Consider the following 22,447-nt stretch of genomic DNA (forward strand, 5'->3'; position numbering starts at 1 on the left):
CCCCGGTTTACGGTACTCATGTACTATCGAAGCACATAAGACACATGATGGGACCGTACGGGACTCATTGAAGATTTTCAAATGGACAAAAAACATTTTTAACCCATTTTTTCGGTGTGAAGTTAAAAAGCTTGTATGAAGTTTTCCAGAGATTTCTTCAGAAATGAGTCAAATCATGCTTCCAGATATATTGCCAAGAATTTAATGAGAAAATCTTCCATGAATTATTCAAGAATTTTCCTCCAGGGATTCATTTATAAAATGTTTTTTGCAATTTCTCATCGTAATAGGCTGTTTTACCTCACGCAAATCTGACAGGAAAAGGCCTACTTTCCCACACTAAATAAACAGTGCTGTAATGATTCATTACATTTTGCGTTGCGTAATGAACCATTACAGCACTGTTTTCAGTTTTGATCAACTTCTTGATGCTTTCTGGACGCAGTTTTGAAAAATTGTGACAACTACACAGTATAACCTGCTATGATCAGATATTCTTAAACAAGGCTATGAACATCAGTGAGCAGTTTTGTGGAAAAGTTTTGTTAAAAACTATCCTCAAGCGGTAATTTATGAAATTGCAAAAAACGTTGTACGCAACTCGGTGCAGAATCCGATTTTTACAGCACTCGTCGTAATTATCCAACTCGGCAAGCCTTGTTGGATAAATGCACGCCTCGTGCTGTAAAAATCTTCATTCTGCACCTTGTTGCGTAAACTACTATTGGGGATTCATTTTTATATTTTCGGTATGAACTTTAAAAAAAAGACACTACACCGTCTTCAGCCAGAGGCTGCACAGACTGAACATTACATACACGAGACAACGGACAACACATAACACCCAGTGGCCCAATGGCGAATTTTCCGTTTGACGAAAAGTTTTCCCCGACTGGAGCGGGAATCGAACCCGCTCTCCAAGGCGTTTCGTAAATGCCTAGACCATAGGTTCCCAAACTTTCAGGTCGCGCGACCCCCTTTTGCCAGCAGACGTAGTTTTCGCGACCCCCCCCCCCCATAGAAATTCCCTCATTTGTTGTCTGTTACAGTAAAATATTTTACTGTCCCTCGCGACCCCCTGGATGAAGGCGGGCGACCCCCCTGGGGGGTCGCGACCCACAGTTTGGGAAACCATGGCCTAGACCATTGCTTTCCTCTGTTATTACTTTTAAAATCCCCAAGAGATTTCCTCAGAAATCCCTACAGAGGTACTTCAGAAAAAAAAACATCTCACAAATTCCTCTAAAAATTTACATCAGAAACTCTTTCAGATATTCGCTTTAAAAAAAAGTCTTCAAAGTTTACTTCAGAAGTTCTACTTGAAATTCCTTTGAATAATATTTAATTTTCTTTTCATGTTCTAGTTATTGCTTTTGAAATCCTGTAAAAGTTTTTTCTAGATCTTCTCTGGGGTTTGTCAAGATATTTCATCATGAACTCCTTTTAATTTCAATCAGAATTGCACCATAGATTATTTTGGAAAAAAATCTAGGATTGTTTTTTCAGTAAAACTTATGAACTAATTCCTCCAGAACTTGCCTTCGAAAATCAATAATTTATCAATAATTTAATTCCGGGAATCAGGAACTCCCGCAGGGATTCCTTCAGGAACTGCTACAGAGATTCCTCAAGAAGTTCCTCCGCGAACTCTTCTTAGAATTTCTTCAGGATTTCTCTAAGGATTCCAACTGCAATTTCTACACTGCCGTAATTCTGCAAAGTGACGTAAGCGTCATTCAAAATTTCGATATATTTTGGTATATTATATGTAATATCTTGTGTACAAATAACTCTGTGGTATTCCTGCTGTATTAGAATGCAAGATCTAGTCGTAATCTATCATCTATGGAAAGAAACTTAGAGGATGAGCAAGAGTTTTATGCATGATAGCCAAAAAATGGACCAAAACTAGCAATGTCGCTTACGTCACTTTGCAGAATTACGGCAATACAGGAATTCTTTCTGGGATTCCTCCAGAAATTTCTCAAGGGATTCCTCAACGAACTTCTTCAGAGATTCCTCCAGGAATTATTCCTCTGGAAATTGCTGCAGGGATTCCCCTAAAAAATCATCCAGGAATTCCTTCAGAAATGCTTCTAGAGATTCGTCCAGGAATTCTTCTAGATATTTCTCCAGGAGTATTTCTAGAGACCCCTTCGCTAATCTCTGCAGGCATTCTTCTAGGATATCCTCCAGGGATTCCTCCAACAATTTCTGCAGGGCTTAACTCGGGAATTGCTTCTGTGATTCGACTCTCCTCCAGGTCTCGATATTGAAGGGACCATCGAGATAGGGAGAGATCGAATGGGTGATCCAATTTGTAATGCATACTAGATTGAAAAAATCTTCGTTACTAGGAAAAACCGACAACAAACAGATGTCACTTCGCTTTCCCAGCATGTTTTGCAAGGTCTAGTAACCTGTGAAATTGGGCATATCGACATATAGAGAGAAAATCTAGAACAAAAATGAACGTGATCGCATCGAGATAGGGAGATATCGAGATAAGGAGATATCGACAAGTAGAGAGGAAAAATGTATGCAGACTGAAGGAACCGATCGAACCATCGCATCGAGATAGGGAGAGAAATCGAGATGTAGAACATCGAGACATGGAGAGTCGACTGTATTAAAAATTCCTCCAAAGGTTCTCCCAGAAACTCTTCTTGAGATTTCTTCCGGAATTCCTCTTCGTATTCTTTTAGGATTTCCTCCAGGAATTAATTCAGTACTTCCTCCAGGAACTGTTTAGGGATTTCCTTACTAATTCCTCTTGAAATGGCTTCCGGGGTTCCTTCTGAAGTTTCTTCAGGAACTATTCTAGGAATTCCTCCAAAACTTCTCCAAAAATTCAATCTGTGATTTCTCAAGGAATTATTCCTGGTATTCTTCTACGAATTCCTTAAGAAATTTATCCACGATTTTTTTTAGGAATTCCTCTAGAAGTTCCAGAAATTCCTCTGGAGAATTCATCTAGAGATTCCTCCAGAAAATCCGACAGAAATTCCTCTAGAGATTTCTCCAGGAGTTCCTCTGGAGATTACTTCAGGAATTCCTACAGGCATTCCTCTAGGATATCCTCCATGGATCCCTCCAAGAATTCCTACATTTTTTTAAGAGATTCCTCCAAGAAATCTTTCAAGGTTTCCTCAATGCATTCCTTCATGAATTCCTCCAAGAATTCCTCGAGAGATTCCTCCAGAAATTGCTTCCGGGATTGTTCCTAGAACTCCACCTGGCATTCCTACAGAAATCCATCCAAGAATTCTTTAAGGGATTTCTTCAAAGATTTTTTCCAGAGACTCGTACAAGAATCCCTCTAAAGATTTCTCCAGGAATTACTTCAGAGAGTCATCCAAGAATCCTTCTTCTGAGAAATTTTCCAGGCATTCTTCCAGGGATTCCCCCTTGGATTTTTGCAGAGATTTCTCGAGGATTCTTCTTTCAGGGATTCCTTCAGGAATTCCACCTGATATTCCAGGAATTGCTGCAAGGATTCCTCCACGATTTTTTTTTCAGAAATTTCTCCTAGAGTTCCTCTGGGATTATAGTAAGGAATCCTCCAGGCATTCCTCCAAGATTTCATTCAGGAATTTCTCCAGGAACTCCTCCGGGAAATTCTCGTGGAATTACCCCAGGAATTCCTTCAGGAATTTACCCAGGAATTGCTCCTGGACATCCTTCAGAAATTATATCAGCAATTTCTACAGGATTTTCTTCAGAAAATTCACGAATTGCTTCTGGTATTCCTCCAGGGATTTCTTCCCGATTTTTTCAGGGATATTCCCAGGGATTCTCCAGAAAATCTTTCGAAGATTCCTCCAGGGAATCCTCTAGGGATTTCTCCAGAACATATTTCAGGAAATTCTCCAGAAATACCTTCAGAATTTTTTTTTAGGAAATTTTCCTTGAGATTCCTCTAGAAATTCATCCAGATTTTTTTTTTTTCAAAAATCCCTGGCCAAGTTCGCAGGGTTTGACGGTATTAAAGTGAAGGAGTTTCATTTTGATTATTGTAATGTAGTGTTCTTTAGTGAAACATATCACCTTTTTAACACTTTAATGTGCCTCCAACGGTTCATCACGAACCGGCTGCTGCAGATGGAGTATGGCTGATCATATGCATCAGACATGCTCGATAAACACGGAGGAACCGCCGGGACTCATTAGAGTCTATTCCCAAGCAATAGTTCCAAGTCGGTTGGATTTGAGAAGGTTTTGATGATCGTTACAAATCCTAATAAAAGCATTATTGGATTTGTGACACGTTTTGGAACCTTTTACAGCCAGCTGACATCAAAATGTTGTTTGGGCTCTATTTCCCACGTTTCTCGGTTGATTTTGATAAGTAATTTATTGATGTCATAGTCGCTTTTTCGAATTTTTAAAATGTTAGTTGGTCATATTTTATTTAAATAAAGCAATTAAAATCGACCGAAGAATTAATAGTGGGAAGGAGATTTGCAGCGCTTAATTGTGCTGATAGATTCGAAGCTAAAGTGCGAACACTTAAACGCATTGTTGACGTCAATGCGTTCGACGTGATATTTTGGACAAAAACTGACTGCTTTTTATTAACTGAACAACGTTACTTGTGTATGACTAGGTTGACATTTCTAGGCTACGCTTGAGAAAATGACATGACTTATCTAGGTAGGACCGATAGGATAATTGAACGAATTTGAATATTTTTCATAGTTTTTTTTATAGAGATAAATACATAATAGTTGACAAGCAATCTTTATTATTTTAAAATTTTATTGAAAACATCTGACCAACTTGGCGTATTTTTGTTTATCTCTTAGATAGTATTAAGCCACCAACAGAAGAATATTAGAAGTTCAGTTACATGTTTCTGTGGATTTCGGACCGATGATAATTTAAGGACACAGAGAAGTAGAAAACGATTAGCGAAATCAAGAAAACAGTTTGACCCAGGATCGACTATATTTTAACATACGGGGTTCGATTGATTCGATGAAAAAAAAAACAAACATACGACAACTGACTTAACGAGGAGAAATACATATTGAAAGGAACCATACCACAGAATCAAACAAGAAGACAAACACAAATTGTGTGACCAAAACACTACATAGGCAAATCCTGACTGACTGACCAATTGAAAACTTTCCAATCTTCTACCGTACCTTTTTGAGTCAGTTGCAACAGTGTCTTAATGGATATCATTTTCCGCGTACGGCTGGCAAACTGCTTCTGAAAGATTACGTACTCTTTTCTATCTTCGGGTCTAGTGTAGAGGTTTCAACTCTATTCAGAGTGCAGCTAGAAACCTAGCAAAAAAAAATAAATTTTTTTTTCAAAAATTCCTCTAGAGATTTCACCAGGAATTCCATCATGGATTCCTCCAGCCATTCCCACAGGAATACCTCAAGGAATTCCTTCAAGCATTCCTCCAGGATTTTATCAAAGAATTTCTCCAGACACTCCTTCAGGAATTCCTCCAGGAATTATCCCAGGATTTTTTTCAGGAATTCCTTCAAATATTTCTCCAGGAATTGCTCCTGGACTCCTTCAGAAATTATGCCAGCAACTCCTCAAGGGATTCCTCCAGGTATTTCTCCAGGAATTTCTCCTGAGATTCTATCAGGAATAGCTTCAGGGATTCCTCCACAAATTTCTCTAGGGATTTTCTCAATGATTGCTCCAGGAAATTCATCAAAGATTCCTTCAAGAAATCCTCCAGAAGTTCTTCCAAGGATTCTTCCAGGAAATCCTCTAGGAATACCTTCAGAAATTCTTCCAGGAAATTCTCCAGGAATACATTCAGGATTTTTTTTGGGATTTCTCCAGGTATTCCTCCAGAGTTTCCTCCAGGGATTTCTCCACGAATTTCTTCAAGGATTCCCGCAGGGATTCTTTTAGGAATTCCTTCGAGGATTTCTTAGAAGATTTTTGTCAGAAATAGAAAAAAAAAATAGAAATGGCAATCACCCAGAATTCCTCTGGAGATTCCTCTAGAAATTCATCCAGTAATTCTTTCAAGGTTTCCTCTAGAGATTCCTTAAGCAATTCCCACAGGAATACCTCTAGGAATTCCTCTAAGCATTCCTCCAGGATTTTATCCAGAAATTTCATCAGGATTTCCTCCAGGAATTGGTTCTGAACATCCTTCAGAAATTATGTCAACAATTCTTTCAGAAATTTCCCCAGCAAATCCTCTAGGGATTTCTTCAGAGATTCTTCCAGGTATACTTTCAGGATTTTTTTTGGGGATTCCTCCAGACATTCCTCCAGTGATTCCTCCAAAAAATTCCTCCAAGGGCAAGTCCAAGGGTTCTTTTTCAGGGGAATTTTTAGGGATTCCTCCAGGGATTCCCCCACGAATACCCCAGGGATATTCCCAGAGATTCCTCCAGGGGTTTCTCCAGAAGTTCCTCCAAGGGTTCTTCCAGGAAATCCTCCTGGAATTTCTCAAGGGATTTTCTCAGAAATTTCTCCAGCAATTTCTCCCAGAATTCCTCTGCAGATTTCTTCAGGAATTCTTCCAGGGATTGCTCCAAGAACTCATTCATGAAATTTCTCCAGGAATTCCAGCTGGATCTTATCCAAGTATTCCTCCAGGAATTTGTTCAGAAGTTTCACCAGGCATTCCTTCAGGATTCTCGCTAGAGATTTTCCCAGGGATTGCTTCAAGGATTCCTCCAGGAACCCTTCTGGGATTTCTCCAAGAATTCCCAGAAAGGAATCCTCCAGAAAATTAGTGTAGGATTTCTTTTAGGGTTTCCTCATGAAATCTCTTCAGAAATTTCTTAAGGTATTCCTTCCATAATTTATACAGAAATTCCTATACAGAAAGTATACTTTAAAAAATTCTTCCAGGGATTCCTCCGGGAATTTCACCGGGAGTTACGCCGGGAATTCCTCCAGGGATTCTACAGGGCTTCCTCCAGGCATTCCTGTAGGAATTGCAACAGGGGTTCATCCAGGGTTTTCTTCAGGGATTTATCCAGGAAGTCTTCCAGGGATTTCTCCGGGAATTCCTCAGGTTCTCTTCATAAATTCCTTCAGGAGTTCTTTCGGAAATTTTAGAAATCCTTCAAATATCTTTTCAGGGATGTACCCAAGAACTTTTTCAGGATTACGTAATGATTTTTTTTTAATTATTTCAATAATTTGTGGAGGAATTCCTTCAGCGAATAGTGTTGGAAGATAATTAAAAGGGATGCTTACAGGAACCAGGAAATTCTAGGTTAGTCCTCAAAACAGATCGTAATTTTCAAAAGATTACAGCTATAATTTCTTATGAACATTTTGTAGACTTTCACAATATAAAAATCAGAGCCAAATAATGCACGAGTGAATAAAAATCCTTAATCTTCCAGAAATTGGTCACCGCTACCAGCATCACGTTGATTTGTGTAGATCAGGCGAGTTTTTTTTAACGCTTGAACAAAATACAACAGCATGACAGCTGAAGGATTAAATAGTGCTTTAAGATACTCCATGATATACTCAATTTCATCGTGCCAAGCATCGTGCTGCGTTTAGTTATAGAAGCTGTACGTCCAAATTTGCTAAGGGTGCTTGCCCCCTCTGACCGAAAAGCTGGCTACGCCCTTGTCTCAATGCGACATAAGTTTGTCCCAACTTGAACAGAATAGGAGAAAGATCGCACACCACGAGTTTAGAGATTTTTAAGCCTTTGATTTTCGAGCGATAAATTCGAGTCGGTAAACACTGCAACCCTGTTGACGATCTATCACCAAACAGATTCGATTTTGAATTAGTAATAATCGATTATTCACGTGTTGAAAAGTACGCAACAAATTCAGCTTCCGTTTTGTCTGCAACAAAATTTTTTGAGATCATGTATCTGTTACCGGTTGGGATAAAGAGTAATCGCTGCGTATTATTTATTGCTTGTTTCGTGCGTCTTTTGTCTGACAATTCTATTCACTGTCTAGGAGTTTTTTTTCTCATAGTTTCTCAAGCCATTTTTCTAGGAATTTCATCAAGGGTTTTCTAAGGTATTTCTCCAGGAATTTGTTCAGAATTTTCTCCTGAGATTCGCTCAAGAATTTTCTGGGTTGCCTTAAGATTCTTTCAAAAAATTCTCCAAGGATTTCTACAAGTGGTCTCTTCAGGAATTTCTCCACTGATTCCTTCTCAATTTGCACCAGGAACTCCTTCAGAAGTCTTTTTTCAGACTGTTTTAGTATTCCATGGTATTCTTCAAACATTCCAGCAAGGATTTCTTCTATGGATTTCTTTTTAAAAATTCATTTATAAATTTATGCAGAGAACAATTAAAACCGATTGCACGTTATTTTGACAAAAAATATGCACTTGAGATGAATTCAATAAATTTTGATTACGAAATGTTCCTGGACCAACCACAACAGCAACTCAAATCATAATGAAAGAAAATCCCATAACATTCATAGGGTATGAGTGCCATAAGTAATCTCGCTCTCCCAAATTCATCTTATTCGAAAACAAGGGATTACGTTACCGATGGATTCCGTTCTTCTTGTCTTCATTCGAGCTCACTCTTTACAAAAAAATAAATAAAAATGTAACTAATTTCAGTTGTATAATGAACCAGTTCGGAAAAATTGGCCATCATGATACCAAAATGAGTTAGATAAAATTTAAATTATGATACTGAATTGCATAAAACACTTTTTAGTTTTATTGCTAGCCTAATATTCATTTTTGCAATTATGAGTTGTAAAGTTAAAAGTAGCTCAGGAAATTAGACATTAGACATTAACAGACATCATGTTCAGTTTTTTCAAATAATTTCGATTAATTTGAAATGTTGGAAAACAAATTTGAAAGCTTCCCGTTGCGATTTTCTCAAATGTCTACAGATCTGCAAGCACAAAAATGACAATTAGGGGATTCACTTAATAGCGTTGACGGCAGATTAAATATTTATCATCCTGATTAAAGGTCACGATCACCAAAGCAATCTTTGATTATTTCATTCGCAATTTCATGAAATACAAGATAAAATATTTCAATAATCAGATAACCATGGCTTACGCCGCTGTTTAGTAATTTAAAGAATTTTCACATAGGTATTTTAAAATCCTGAATGAATGATTCGATGTGTTTGTTAATTGAGATAAAATTTTCATCTATATTTGATGATACCAAATCGACTACATGCAATAAAATTGAAATTCACTTATAATAGCAGTATGACTGCCTCATACGGCCTGTAATCACATAACTGTCCCATATGCATAGGCAATCTGGTATGGATGGGACTGATATGCGATTACCGCTATACTGCTAGTCGTTGTGATCACATTCTATACCCTATTCAACGCGAGCTCCACCTCGTGTTTACTGGCACAAGCAAAATGGAATTATTAAAATTGGGAGCTTCTTGAAATTGCCACCAGGGCACATCTTCTCTCGCTTTACGGATTTCAAATTTTTGCCTCACATTCTCTTTCCACTGACCACTCTCTCGTTTCAGGCAATCGCTCTGACCGAAGGCTTGACCTACGTGGACGGTGATACTATTCTAGGTAAGCTACACCTTGGCCGCTTTGATCGTCGTTCATAACCGTATCAACTGCACCAGCAACAATGTATCGACCCTACTACCACCTGTGAGCAATAATAAACCATCACAACTCATATTACCTTCCAGATTATTTACCACCGACCTCGGGACCCTACGAACACCGGTACGGCCTGTATCTGTTCGAGCAGATCGGTGGCAACAGCTTTCCCCCGATGCCCCTCGCTCGGGATGAGTTCGATTTGGTCGACTGGATCAATTTGATTTACCCGGAGGGTGCACTTTGCGGTCCGGTCGGTTCGATTGGATTTAATTCGTAGTCGAGCGGTCGCCGTGTGCTGCTGAGGCGTGGTATGGTAGCGAAGGACAGGAAATTCTGGCTAAAATTTATTGACAACAACGAATGGAAATGTAACGACAGCAGATAAGAACCGGGATCCAGCTGTCGTTACTGTGGCCAACTGCAGCAGCAGCATATCTCCGGGGTGCAGAAATTTATATAGACATCAAGGGAATAACTTAGATGTGGTCAATAAATGTCATTGAAAACCAGGGAAAACTGTGTAACGATTGGAAGAGACAATCCTACTTGCGATCAGTGGTTACCTACAGCACAGAAATGTTGTGCGTTTTTATCTAACATTCAAAATGTATAGATGTCTGAGAAAATATGTATAGATGCACAAAATTCACAATTTCAAAATTGTATTTTACATACAGTAGTACCAGAATAGTTTCTGTTTTACTTAAAATATATTCAGATTTCTGTGCTTTCTAGCTTCTTTTAATAGTTATTAATGTGACGAGTTGCAAAAAAGTTGATTTTTTCAGAAGGAGTCGTACACACTAAGATCAGCTCGGTATTTTTCTCATCTTTTTACTGAGTTTTCAACAGCAGATTTATCTCGGTACGCTCGGTTATTTATTTGCGGATATTCTGTAAATGAGTTACCGAGCTCAGCTCACAAACTGTCAAAAGTTACTGAAGCACGGTAAATATCGTTACTGGTGAACGGTAAATACGATTACAGAGTGTACCGAAATAAATCTGCTGTTGAAAACTCAGTAAAAAGATGGAAAAAATACTGAACTCAGTGAAAAAATTACTGAGCTGGAACATCTGAATCTTAGTGTGTACATTTATCCAACGAGGCTTGCATCTGAAACAATAAATATGATCTGTTGGGAACCACTGTATCAGAAGTTGGTCTACACTTCGTTTGGCAGTCACTGTTCCCCGTTATCGACATACACTGACCCATTGATGAAGTGCTGATTGTCATTGTCGTCAGCATTGGTTAGCTTTAAGTCGGAGTCGTCCAAAACCGGTCAGTCATTATTTAATGTTCAGGAAGTGCAATGAAAAAATGTCACATGCAGAGAACCCAGATAAAACTTTTGCCTTTGTAAACTGGAGAATATGCGAGCATAGGGCACTGCATGAAATTCTCTCCTTCTCTTTTATTCTAGTCTAAAGCCTGTATCTGCAATAATCGGGACTCAGAAGAACGGCAGTAGCTCTGTACTGAATCGATAAAAATTGGCCAAAAATTAACTGAGAACTCTTCAATGTATGTTTATTATTTGTGCAAAATTTCATAAAAATCGATGCATTACTTTTAACTGTGGATGAGAAACAAACAGACGTGGTTTTTAAGATTTTGTACAATCATGACCAAATTTCATTTGCATAATAGGTGGTTCTTTTCCGCTACAATTCAAAGTTCTGTAAGGATAATTTCGAAATTTCGTAAGCAGTTATGATACTCATAGAGACACTTTCTTGCGAAATTTCATCAACTTTTATCAATTGGATTGGTAGTTACTGCTGTTGATAGGGGGTAGTGTCAGTGAACATGTTTCATGTTTTTCATGTGCGATGTTTGCCCATTCATAACTTTTGAATGTCTCTGTCAATTTTCATGAAATTTTCACAGAAGGTAGTTGATTATGTGTGTATTATGCCTGAAAAATTTGATGATTATTGGTAGAGTACTTTCAACAATATAATCGAAACAATACGGGCTGCTGACTAATTGTAGTCTGAGGGGCTAAAATCACGTTTGGCCCCATTATATGTTTCGACTATAAAATTGTTGATAGTGCATCGATTTTTCTGAAATTTTATCTATGCAAGTAAAGTAGATTGAGAGGTTTATGTTCAAAATTTCGATCATTTCCTTTATCAAATTAAAAAGTTACAGCGTTGACAAGCTAAACCAGGGGCTGTACAAAATTCATTTGCACGCGTTCTACTGTTTCATTGCTACAACAAAAAGTACTGCACCGATTCACATGAAATTTTGCAGGTGAAATTAGCACATCTTGAGATATTATCAGGTCAAATTTGAGCAATTTTAATTTATCTATTGCAGAGTAACAGCTATATTTCTGTGTCCCGATTATTGCGGATACAGGCTTTAGTCTAGTCTAGTCTACACATACACAGCCATTCATTGAAAGAATCCTGGGAAATGATATATCGACTACTCCTATCATTTTTCTTGTCATTATTAATGGTTGCAGTGCATCAGAGATGCATTACAAGCATTAAAGCGGCCAGGCCTACTGTGAAGCGTTTTTATTGTTTTTGGAATCAGTAAACGGGGACATCTCGTACCAACCGTTTTGTTAAAAGTGAGTATAATATGCCGCTTCGTTGAGAGTGACTTTGCTAAGAATGTTAATGTCACTCCATGTCCTCTGGAATCCTGGAATGGAGCGACGGTATTTCCCCCGTATGCCCTGGCTCTTAAGCCTAGGCTTAAGCACCATTACCCGCTCTCTGGAACGAGAAAAAAAAGTTATGGTATCCACCCCTCCCCAAAGAAACATTTACCCGTAATATGTTGATGTTACTGATATGAGTACAAACAGAAAAACAAATCAGAAAGATCACACCATATTGATTCTAATTATGGCCTTGATTCTATCTTTTTATCACTCACGGCATTCACAACTTGTAACTGTAACTAATATAAAGTGTGAACACCAATGTCCGTTTGCTAATTTCGTGATGCAATTCTTCCTTTATCGCTACTGCAGTTTTTTTTAACGACGCTTTTCCTACGCTCATAAAATTAGCACCAAATCTTAATGCGAATTAAGATACACACTGTAAGAATTGTAAATAAAGTGGAAGTTCAAAGATCTTTCCAAAGTGTTCTCACTAATCCGAAACCGGATAAGGTTATTTTTGAAACAGTTTCTGACCAAGTGAAAACTTCTCTCCCTAACCGGAGAAAAAAGTAGTTTGAAGATACTTCACAATCAGTAGTGAAAAAGGTCTCCCTAACCGGAGAACAAAGTAGCTTCTGGTTGCAAAGGTGCAAAGCCCAGGTGAACAAGATCTCCCTAACCGGAGACCAAAGTAGCTACTGGCGGCGACAGGTGTCATGAATAGCTCGAGAAATTTAGATGGAGATGGTATAGTATAATAGTTTTAAGGCTTTGTACTTACCAGTTCCTTGTTCTGTCGGTTGACAAAGTTGAAAAGAAGTTCCTTCCCGGATGGCCCCTTGCTGATAGCCAGTGGGAGCACAGCGTCTGCTGAGACGACGTGCCTGTAACTTCTTAGCTGCACTCGTTCCGGACAGCTTTTAAACAGCTGCTCTGTCGGTTCGTCCACTGGCTGCATGGTTCCTCCGCCCAGAATAACCGATTGACAGCTGGTCAAAATCTCCTGGAAACGTGCTCCCGGATTTAGGAGCAAATACTTCATGGTGCACTTTTTGGGGTCGTTCTTGTTGTACGTCAGGAGGATTCTACCGTCGTCGAAGCTTTCCGCTAGACATTCCAGCAAGCTCAGCAGTGGACGAATGGCATTGGCGATGGGTTCTCGTTTTTGTTCCGGTTTGGACGCTTCGACCACTTCCACAGCTTTCGACTGTTTGCCTTTTTCGGACGCGTCCTTTTCCAGCTGTTTGAGATAATCCTTCAGGGCGCTGGATGCCGGCTTCTTTGGTTCCGGACGCTTTTTCGCCGGTCCTTCTAGCACCGAAGGAGGGACACTCTGGGCGAATCCGTGGACTTTCTGAGCGATCCGACTCTTGTCGGAAAACTGAAGAATCTCCTGCAGGTTAAGATTGAAGAAGTCTCCTTCGATCATCAGTTCGTGCGTTTCGATCATGCGGAATCGAGTTTCCTTCGTGGGATTTTCCAGAACTTTTCCGAGTCGCGTCGCTACGAATAGCAGTTGGTTGATTTTCAGTAGATTCTTGGTGGAGAACCGTGAAAGGTACTGAGCTTTGTAGGTGCTCAGATGCAGCCGAGCTTGCTGCAGCTGATCCAGGGTCACTTCCTGACTGTGGATGCTGGAAATTGTGTCCAGCAGATTGTGGGCTTCGTCAATGATGATGACTGCGTTGCTGATGTCGATTCCGGTCTGTTCGCGAGTTCTTCGATGAAGCAGATTCTGGTAGGGAATCATGAGTAGCTGCGAGTCCTAAATGGCCGCCTGGGATGCATAGTAGGGACAGGCCTTTTCCTGCTTGGCGAACGCTACCAGCTCTTCGATGTCTTGCACTTCGAAGAGGGAATCGTTTTTGAGGTCTTCAATTGCTTGACGGTTGTAGAAGGAACACTTTTCAGCCACCTGAAATGGAAGAACTTTGATAGACGAGCTTCCATTTCGAAATTTGTTCAAACATTCACAAAAAAGAAAAGATTTGCGACCGATTTGTGTCCACTGACTGAAAACTAATCAAATTCTCTCCTTCTCTTTTATTCTTACAGAAAGTTTGTAAACAACAAGGCCAAGAAACGTCAAAATCCCATACAAAATCAAAACAATGCAGTGCCCAAGCAAGACATATAGCACGGGGGTGAATCTTCGTCACGAAAAGCACCGCCCGTTTGATAGCTCAACACTAGCGAACCTGGTGGTGGAAGTCAAGCTTTAGCCTGCAGCGAGCATAGGGAGGCGGCGTAGCACGCTTTGATGATTTTTTATTTCCCCATGGAAATTCATTCCAATCTAGTCTTCCAAGTGAAAATTTCACGACTTCCACCTCGAAACTTCACATTTGTTCGAAGATACACATCTGTTCTGTGCATATAGGCTATGTGAACATGCACATAACTTTGGTGAATTCAATTCATTGTACGTCTACTTAGAAAGTACTCAGGGTGTGTTTGCAAATGTTACTTAGTTTTTTTTCTAGCAATAGCTTGGAATTTGTGAAAAGTTTGTCTCAGTCTTTGATGTATTATGGCTTTGTTGTTTATGATTCGGACTTGGAAGACATCGTCAGCTATCCATGGGTAACATGGAAAAGTGTACTGATTTATGATTTGTGGTGTCCAGGATTCCTCCAGGAGTTTCTTTTGAGATTCCCAGGCAGTTTCGTATGAGATTCTTCCATGGATTCTTCTGGGGGATTATTTAATATTTCTTCAAAAGTTCCCTCTGAAACTCTTCCACCAATTTCTTCTGAGATTGCCAAACACGTTGCATCGAAGATTTCTATAGGTAGTCTCATAGGAATTCCTGCAAAAATTCCTTCCGCTACAAGTTCCGCTATTTCTCAAGAAATTCCGTCTGGGATGCCTCCAGAAGTTGCCCTAGGATTCCCCCAGTTGTTCCCTTATGGGTTCGTTCCATTACTTTTTCTGAGATTTTTGATAGATTCCCTTCTGAGATCCCCGCAATAAGACATTTTTCCTAGATTCCTATGTGAACAATCCTTCCGGGATTGCTCCAAGAACCCTCTCCTGGTTTCCTTCAAGAAATTTTACTAGGTACTCTTTCGGGAACTTCTTCCGGGATTAGTGAAATTCCTATAGGAGCAATACCTTGAGAAATTCATCCAATATTTTTTTAAAGAAATTTTTCCATCATCTTTGTGAGGCAATCCCCCTGGAGTTCCATGTGGGTTTTCTCCTATAGCTCCTTCCGGGATCCCATTTTACAGGTATTATTTCTATATCAGAATGCCAGAAAAAAAACTGAAGACTTAAAAAAACTATTATGAGAAGTTCGGAAAGAATTTGGAAATGATTCCGGAAGGAATCTCGGAGATAATTCTCGCGCTTAGTATCGTACGGGCGGATCTGTCATGATCTTCTTTTCATTCATTGTTCTTTTTTTTGTTCTAGAGTCACTCCTCATGCTTGTCCTAGACGTAGCACCGACTCTGACCACTATCTGGTGATGGTCGAACTGCGTCACGGTACAGTTTGAAGTGATTGACACAGTGTATTCTGTGTATCTTCGCCTTTGGCGTTTTCCAATTGATACCGATCTGGTTACATTGCTGCTGTTTTTGCGAAGAGTTTAATCTTGCCTAGTTTGGGTAGTGGCTACGGTTAGGATAGCTCAGATCAATCTTCAGCATAAAAGAACAGCAACGATCAATCTTTGCAAAATGGTACAGCCCAAGTGGCCATGGTACAAGAGCCTTACTTTCTAGGAAACCTTGTGAACCGGGTGTTTGCTACTTTCAGTAAAAATGAAATGACAAGCTCGCGTATGATACCTCGAGCCTGTATACTTGTCAACAGCGCTGCCAAGGAATGAATGGCTAGGGGGGGGGGGGGGGTTCTAATAAAAACCTAACCGCAAACGGAGCCTCTGGAGTACTAGGGCGCCCTCCACAGTATGTTGCCCTTACTGCGCTAACCGGAGCAATGGTGCAGTGGACCTTGTGTTTCTCCGAGACAATCGGCTGCCCTGTTTTAGTCTCACTTGAGGCTAAATAAGTGCGGGATTATGAAGATGTTGTTAGTTTAAATTATCACCTATATGGTTTCGCATTATGCGATTTACACAGTGTATTCTGCTTATCCTCGCCTTTGGCGTTTTCCAATCGATACCGATCTGGTTTTGTTGCTGCTGTTCTTTGTTGTGCTGTTGTTGCGAAGAGTTTAATCTTGCCTAGTTTGGGTAGTGGCTACGGTTAGGATAGCTCAGATCAATCTTCAGCATAAAAGAACAGCAACGATCAATCTTTGCAGACTTATGCAAAATGGTACAGCCCAAGTGGCCTTGGTACAAGAACCTTACTTTCGTAAGGGAAATTTCTATCTAGGAAACCTTGTGAACCCGGTGTTTGCCACTTTCAGTAAACATGAAATGGCAAACTCGCGTGTCATGCCTCGAGTCTGTGTGCTTGTCAACAACGCAATTGTTGCTACACTCATCTCTGAGATAACCACCAGAGATGCATGTGCTATCACAATTGATGTATCTGTTGGAAACCTCAACAGGCAATACGTCTATTTTTCTTTTTTTTTACCGTATGATGAGCCATCCCCTACGGATGCTTTCAAACAAGTCATCGCATACTGCACTTCTAAAGGCCTTCCGCTAATTGTTGGCAGTGATGCTAATGCTCACCATATCATCTGGGGCAGCTCAGACATTAACTTCAGAGGCTCCAGTTTGATGGAGTACTCAAGTAGTACAGGTTTTGGATGCTACTTAACATAGGCAACAGCGCAATCTTCATGGTATCTGCTTTCTTCTCTAGCAGATACCATGAAGGTTGGGCGATTGCCCAACATAACGCTTTTCTTTAAAAGAATTAGTCACGACCTTACCAATTGGCATGTGTCAGATGAGGACTCTTTATCTGATCATCGCTACATCTATTTTGCACATTTAAATATTACTTCGCAAACTTTGCGTTTCAGGAATTCCCGGTCAACAAACTGGGATTTCTTTACTGATTTGGTTGAGGCCAAATTTCATGGATATTCACCATTGACACTCCAGGTGATTTAGATGACGCCGTTGATACTACAACGACCTTCATCATGGAAGCTTTTGAAGAAGCATGCCCTCTACGGTCGGTGAAGACTGAGAGAGGAACCCTTTGGTGGGACTCTGATTTGGTGAAGCTCAGGAAACAATGTCGAAAGTGTTGGAACAAATGACGTTCGGCTTTCAGGCTTTCAGGGTGGCTCGCAAGGCCTACAAAAAGCTCTCCGGTCTGCTGAACGATCCGGCTGGAAAAACCATTGTACGAATGTTTCCCGTTTGGGTGAAGTCAGTCGTTTAAGCAGAATCCTTGCGAAATCTAAGGATTTCCGGGTGAACGAACTTCGTTTGCCAAATGGTGATATCACTTCTCCTGATGAGGAAGAACGTCACGAATACGTAATCGCCCAATGTTAAACATACTGTGTTTGGCCGGGCCGCCACTAGATGGCTATATTGAGCAAACGTCAAACAGGAGCAAAAACGATACCAGCGCCGGGAGTGATCGATCGACCTACTACTGAATAGTTGAATCAACCGTTGAAAAGGTGATCGATGGGCAGCGATGAGATGTGACGTCTGTTTCTCTGTGCTGATGTCTTGTAGTTATAATTTTTTAGCTTCGGCTCGGAGTGATGTTACTATAAAATTGATTGAGTGGGCTCCTAATAGCTTTGCATGTTTTGAAAAAAATACTTGTTAATATTTTTGCTCGTGCGTCGTATGAAGAAGCAGACCTATCAGTTTGATCTCTTTTCTTTTGAAATGCTTAAAACGCATTGTGGACCATCACACCCGGGATGTTCATCTGGCCAACGTGCCTCTTCATGTGAACCAACATGCCTACCAATCTGGTAAGTCCACTGTGACTCTTTTACACAAAGTTGTTTACGATATCGAGAAAGCATTCGCTCGAAAGCAATCCTGCTTGGGTATTTGCTTAGATATCGAGGGTGCCTTTGATGCCATATTGGAAGCTGCACGGGGTCATGGTATATCTCCAATGATTTCCAATTGAATTCACCAAATGCTCAAAAACCGACATCTCTTCTCGACATTGCATCAAGCGGTGATTAGGAAATTGAGTGTTTGTGGATGCCCCCAAGGGGGAGTCTAATCACCACTTTTGTGGACTCTCGTAGCAGATACACTATTGAGGCAACTCATTAATATCTGTTTTCTTACTTATGGTTTTGCCGACGACTACGTTGTTAGTCGGCATGTGCATCAGCACTCTTTTCGACCTGATGCAAAACGCTCTTCAGGTAGTTGAGGGTTGGTGTCGCCAATATGGCCTTTCGGTAAATCCTAGTAAACATCTATTGTTCTTTTCACGGAAAGGCGAAACCGTAATGGCGTTCGACCTTTGCGTCTTTTTGATTCTGAAATCGATGTGAATGAACAGGTAAAGTACGTTGGAGTCATTCTTGATTCCAAGCTTTCCTGGACACCTCATATTGAGTTCAGAATCAAGAAAGCTTGTATGGCCTTCGGGCAATGCCGGCGAACCTTTGGTACAACTTGGGATCTAAAACCCAAGTATATCATAACTGTTGTTGATCCAATATTGGCCTATGGATGTCTTGTGTGGTAGCAATAGAGCGAAGTGAGAACGGTCCAATCAAAATTAGGCCATTTCCAAAGGATGTGCTTAAAGGCGATGTCTGGAGCGTTCTCTTCAACTCCCACGGCGGCGCACGAAGTTCTCTTTGACGTCACTACACATTCATCTCAAACAAGAAGCATTTTCTTGCACTTACCGCCTATGGGTACTCGGTTTACTAGAAGAAACTCCTGTGAACCGCAGTTCAACACATACTTCGTTGTTTCCACTTTTGGTGAATTGGGACAAAATTGTCCTTGCTCCAAGTGATCTTACAATTGCCTGTAATTTTCCATATAGGACATTTTCCACGAAATCCCCTGCCCGGGAAGAGTGGTCATCTGGTTATCTGGAGAGAAGTATTTCAGACAGAATCGAAGGTCGATCAGGTATTGGTGTTTGTTCTCGTTAGCTAAGGCTGTATAAGTCTTACTCACTTGGTAGACACTGCAGTTTTTTTCAGGCACCGTTTTTCAGGCCGAAATCTTTGCTCTTATGTGCGGAGTGCAATCGGCACTTCAGCAGCACGTAATGGGCAAAGTAATATACTTCTGTTCAGATAGCCAGGCTGCTATCACTTGCGTCGGCCAACTCCAAGTCGAAGATAGTTATCGCTTGTCGAACTCAAAACGAGGAGCTGAAATCACCCAACGCTGTTCACCTTGTAGGGTAATTCGCTAATTGTTGAACACTACCCAAATGTTGAACAGTTTCTGAATATTTTATTATAAATCTTACTTAAGTAATTTTCATCCAACGTAAACGTATGATGTAGATGCATATACATGTGGGTCACGATATTGCTCTAATTAAGTTACAAAATTATACAAATTTTACTTCGAAAAAATTTATTGAAAATTTTGTACCGCTAATGACACGAAAACTGCACAATTCTTAAAATTAATTTTAAGAAATTGCTGTAACGAAATAAGCTTTGAGGGCAAATCAACCACAAATATCAAAGGCACACCATAGTTACAAGAAGTGGAAGGATGTCATTAATAGTTTAACATTTTTTAAATTCACATTTTCATTGTAATTTATTTAAAAAAAATATTTTTCTTATCTCACACTATCATTATGCATCCATGATCCAATTGGGTTGTTTAGTGAATAAAATATTTCTATTTTCTATAGCCTAATCGAAAGAGCTCATTTTTCTGAGCATAACGTGATTTTATTGGATTCCAATACCTTTGTTTTGATGGTTAAATTAACAAAAGAATTTTAATTTTTGTATATAGAATGACAGTTCAATCGATAAAGTGACAGTTCGACCCGAACAAAAAAAATTTCCCCATACAAACTTTAAATGCATTTTAAAAATAGTTCCCGGACTCCAAAAATTATGAAATTTTGGATTTCGAATAATTTTTGGGCGGAGAATCCGATTATGAAATAATCCGGATACCCTTAAAGAACCCAATTGTTGAACACTGGCATAATCTACGATGTTAGCATGACTGCTAGAATTGTTTTTCACTTTACCTAACCGTGCATTTCATGGGGTTTCAAGGGCTTCCCAGGGATGTTCTAGGAAAGATTCCAGTGGTTTTCAATGGGTTTCAAGGGCGTTCCAGAGGTGTTCAAGAGGTATTCAGAGTGTTAAGGGAGTATTTAAAGGCGTTCCAGGAGGCTCAGGAGCAACCCACGGGTTTTCAAGGGATTTCAGGGTCGTTTCATGAGTGTTCTTGGGGGTTGAGTGGGTCCCATGGGTTTCCAGGAGAGTTTCAGGGGCTTTTAAGGGCGTACTTTTCTTCTGTCGTTTTCGCTTCAAATCAAATCTTTTCAGCCATTTTTGTATCTAGTCATGTTTAAAACGACCACTAGAGCGCTCTTCAAATGTGCGATTCCTTGTCATTTAAATGAATTGTCACTAGCTCAGACTAGCTGGGCACAAAACACGAAAAACCCGAAAAAAAAACCGCCAGAGTGAAAAAATATCGGATGTCGGGTCAAAGTCGGGTCAAATTTTATCAAATGTTGGACCACTGTTGGACTCACATCGGATAACTGTTGGGTCTATGTTGGGTTTGGTGGCCAAAATAAAAACAGGTGAATGATAGGTTGATGTCGGGTTATACGTCATCAATTACGACCAAAGCATCAACTGTTCAACATTTGGCGAGAACCGTCCAACATTAGGATGAGCTAGCTTAAGGAAGCGTTCAACATTTGGGTTACAGACTTCTCATACAAATGTTCTATTTTCTCTTAGAAAATGGAATTTAAGGGAATACAAATTCAATGGGCAGTATAAGGGATAAGTAGATCTAGACGTTCACTGGATATTTTTCAACTAAAGTGGAATTATGCACGGAAAAACAAACGAAAACCAAAATGCCGGTACTAACCGTTCAACAATTGGCGAATTACCCTATTGGTACCTGGCCATTCTTCCATCGCTGGAAATGAATTGGCTGATGAGTTAGCTCGCACTGGTGCATCACATGACTTCACCCAAGTAACACACTTGTCACCGAATAGTCACGGCGGCGCAGGATTTTGTTGCGCAGAATTCACTGTGACTTACTTCTAGCAAGTGACTGTTTATTTGTTAGAAGTAAGTCACGGTGACTTCTGCGCAACAAAAACCTGCGCCGCCGTGACTCTTCCGTGACAAGTGTGTTACTTGGGCATTGGCCCTGAGCCAGCTGTTCCGGTATCCAAGTGTTGGGCTGCCACTCAGCACAGACCATACTGGAATAGTTTGGAGTCATGTCGTCAAACAAAATTGTAAGTATAGTACTGAGCCATCTCTAAGGGTGGCGAAGTATCTAACAAATCTGTCAAAGCAGAATTGCAACATGCTGGTCGAAGCGTTGACTGGCCACTGCCGACTCAGCGATCACATGGCAAATATTCAGCAAGCTGATTCATTTGCATGTGATAGCTGTGAATTCGATTATGGAACTTCGTATCATCTATATATATAAAAATGCAGTGGCATACGTGGGACCGCGCATAACTTGCGAACAGATGGTCCGATTTTGATTCTCTTAGTTTTGTTCTGTTAGTTTTCACCCAAGGAAGGTTTATGAGGCAAAAAACATGGAAAAATTGAGAGTTTTTGAAAATCGATCTTCCATACATTTTGTGACCGGGGACTTGGTCTTGGATAGAAACTTGAAACGTCAAAAAACACAGAAGGCAAGACAAAGTTTGCCGGGTACAGCTAGTTTGATATGTAACTGTCCAGTTTTTACGCAACTGCGTTTCCGAGTACTCGGTAAACACTTATTAAGTGAAACTGACTTAAGAAACCTGAATCTTCAGGACGTTCTGTTGTTCTTAGCCCGCTGTGGTAAAGAGCTATAGGCTCTCTTTACGCTTTATGCGTTATCCAGTGCTCTTTTCGGAGCGCTGCACACAGGCGTAAATGGGCCAAATTCCTGGGCATAAGTCGAAAATTTTTTTCAGAGTTTTCCAGAGTCTAATATTTTTTAAAGATAAGTGAAGTAATGCTTCATCATGTGGCAATCAATAAAATACTTTGGGATGCATATTTTTTAAGAATAAATGCCGAAATTTGACGATTTCTCTACTGTTTTTTTCATTTGCATCATGACTCATCGGAAGAGCTTCAATTATCGAAATATTGACAGTTTTAAAAATTAACTGAGTATGTAACACAGTTCTCCTG

At 40.0% G+C, this 22,447-nt stretch overlaps 2 protein-coding genes across 2 annotated transcripts in view; one reads left to right on the forward strand and one right to left on the reverse strand.

Annotated features, from left to right (window-relative positions):
- LOC109405993 (uncharacterized) overlaps positions 1–10,054 on the forward strand; it is a 14,852-nt gene extending 4,798 nt beyond the window's left edge. Inside the window, exons 2-3 of the mRNA XM_062855177.1 lie at positions 9,455–9,506; positions 9,632–10,054. Coding sequence (XP_062711161.1) covers positions 9,455–9,506; positions 9,632–9,822 — 243 coding nt within the window. The 3' untranslated portion in view covers positions 9,823–10,054. The remainder of the gene's footprint in view (positions 1–9,454; positions 9,507–9,631) is intronic.
- A 2,890-nt stretch (positions 10,055–12,944) lies between these two features.
- On the reverse strand, positions 12,945–13,931 carry LOC115261585 (ATP-dependent DNA helicase DDX11-like). The gene has a single exon (XM_029863490.1). The coding sequence runs from the start codon at positions 13,929–13,931 to the stop codon at positions 12,945–12,947; it is 987 nt and encodes a 328-aa protein (XP_029719350.1).
- Between the last annotated feature and the right edge of the window lie 8,516 nt (positions 13,932–22,447).

The sequence above is a fragment of the Aedes albopictus genome, chromosome 3 (assembly GCF_035046485.1).
Source record: "Aedes albopictus strain Foshan chromosome 3, AalbF5, whole genome shotgun sequence".
Classification (NCBI taxonomy): Eukaryota; Metazoa; Arthropoda; class Insecta; order Diptera; family Culicidae; genus Aedes; species Aedes albopictus.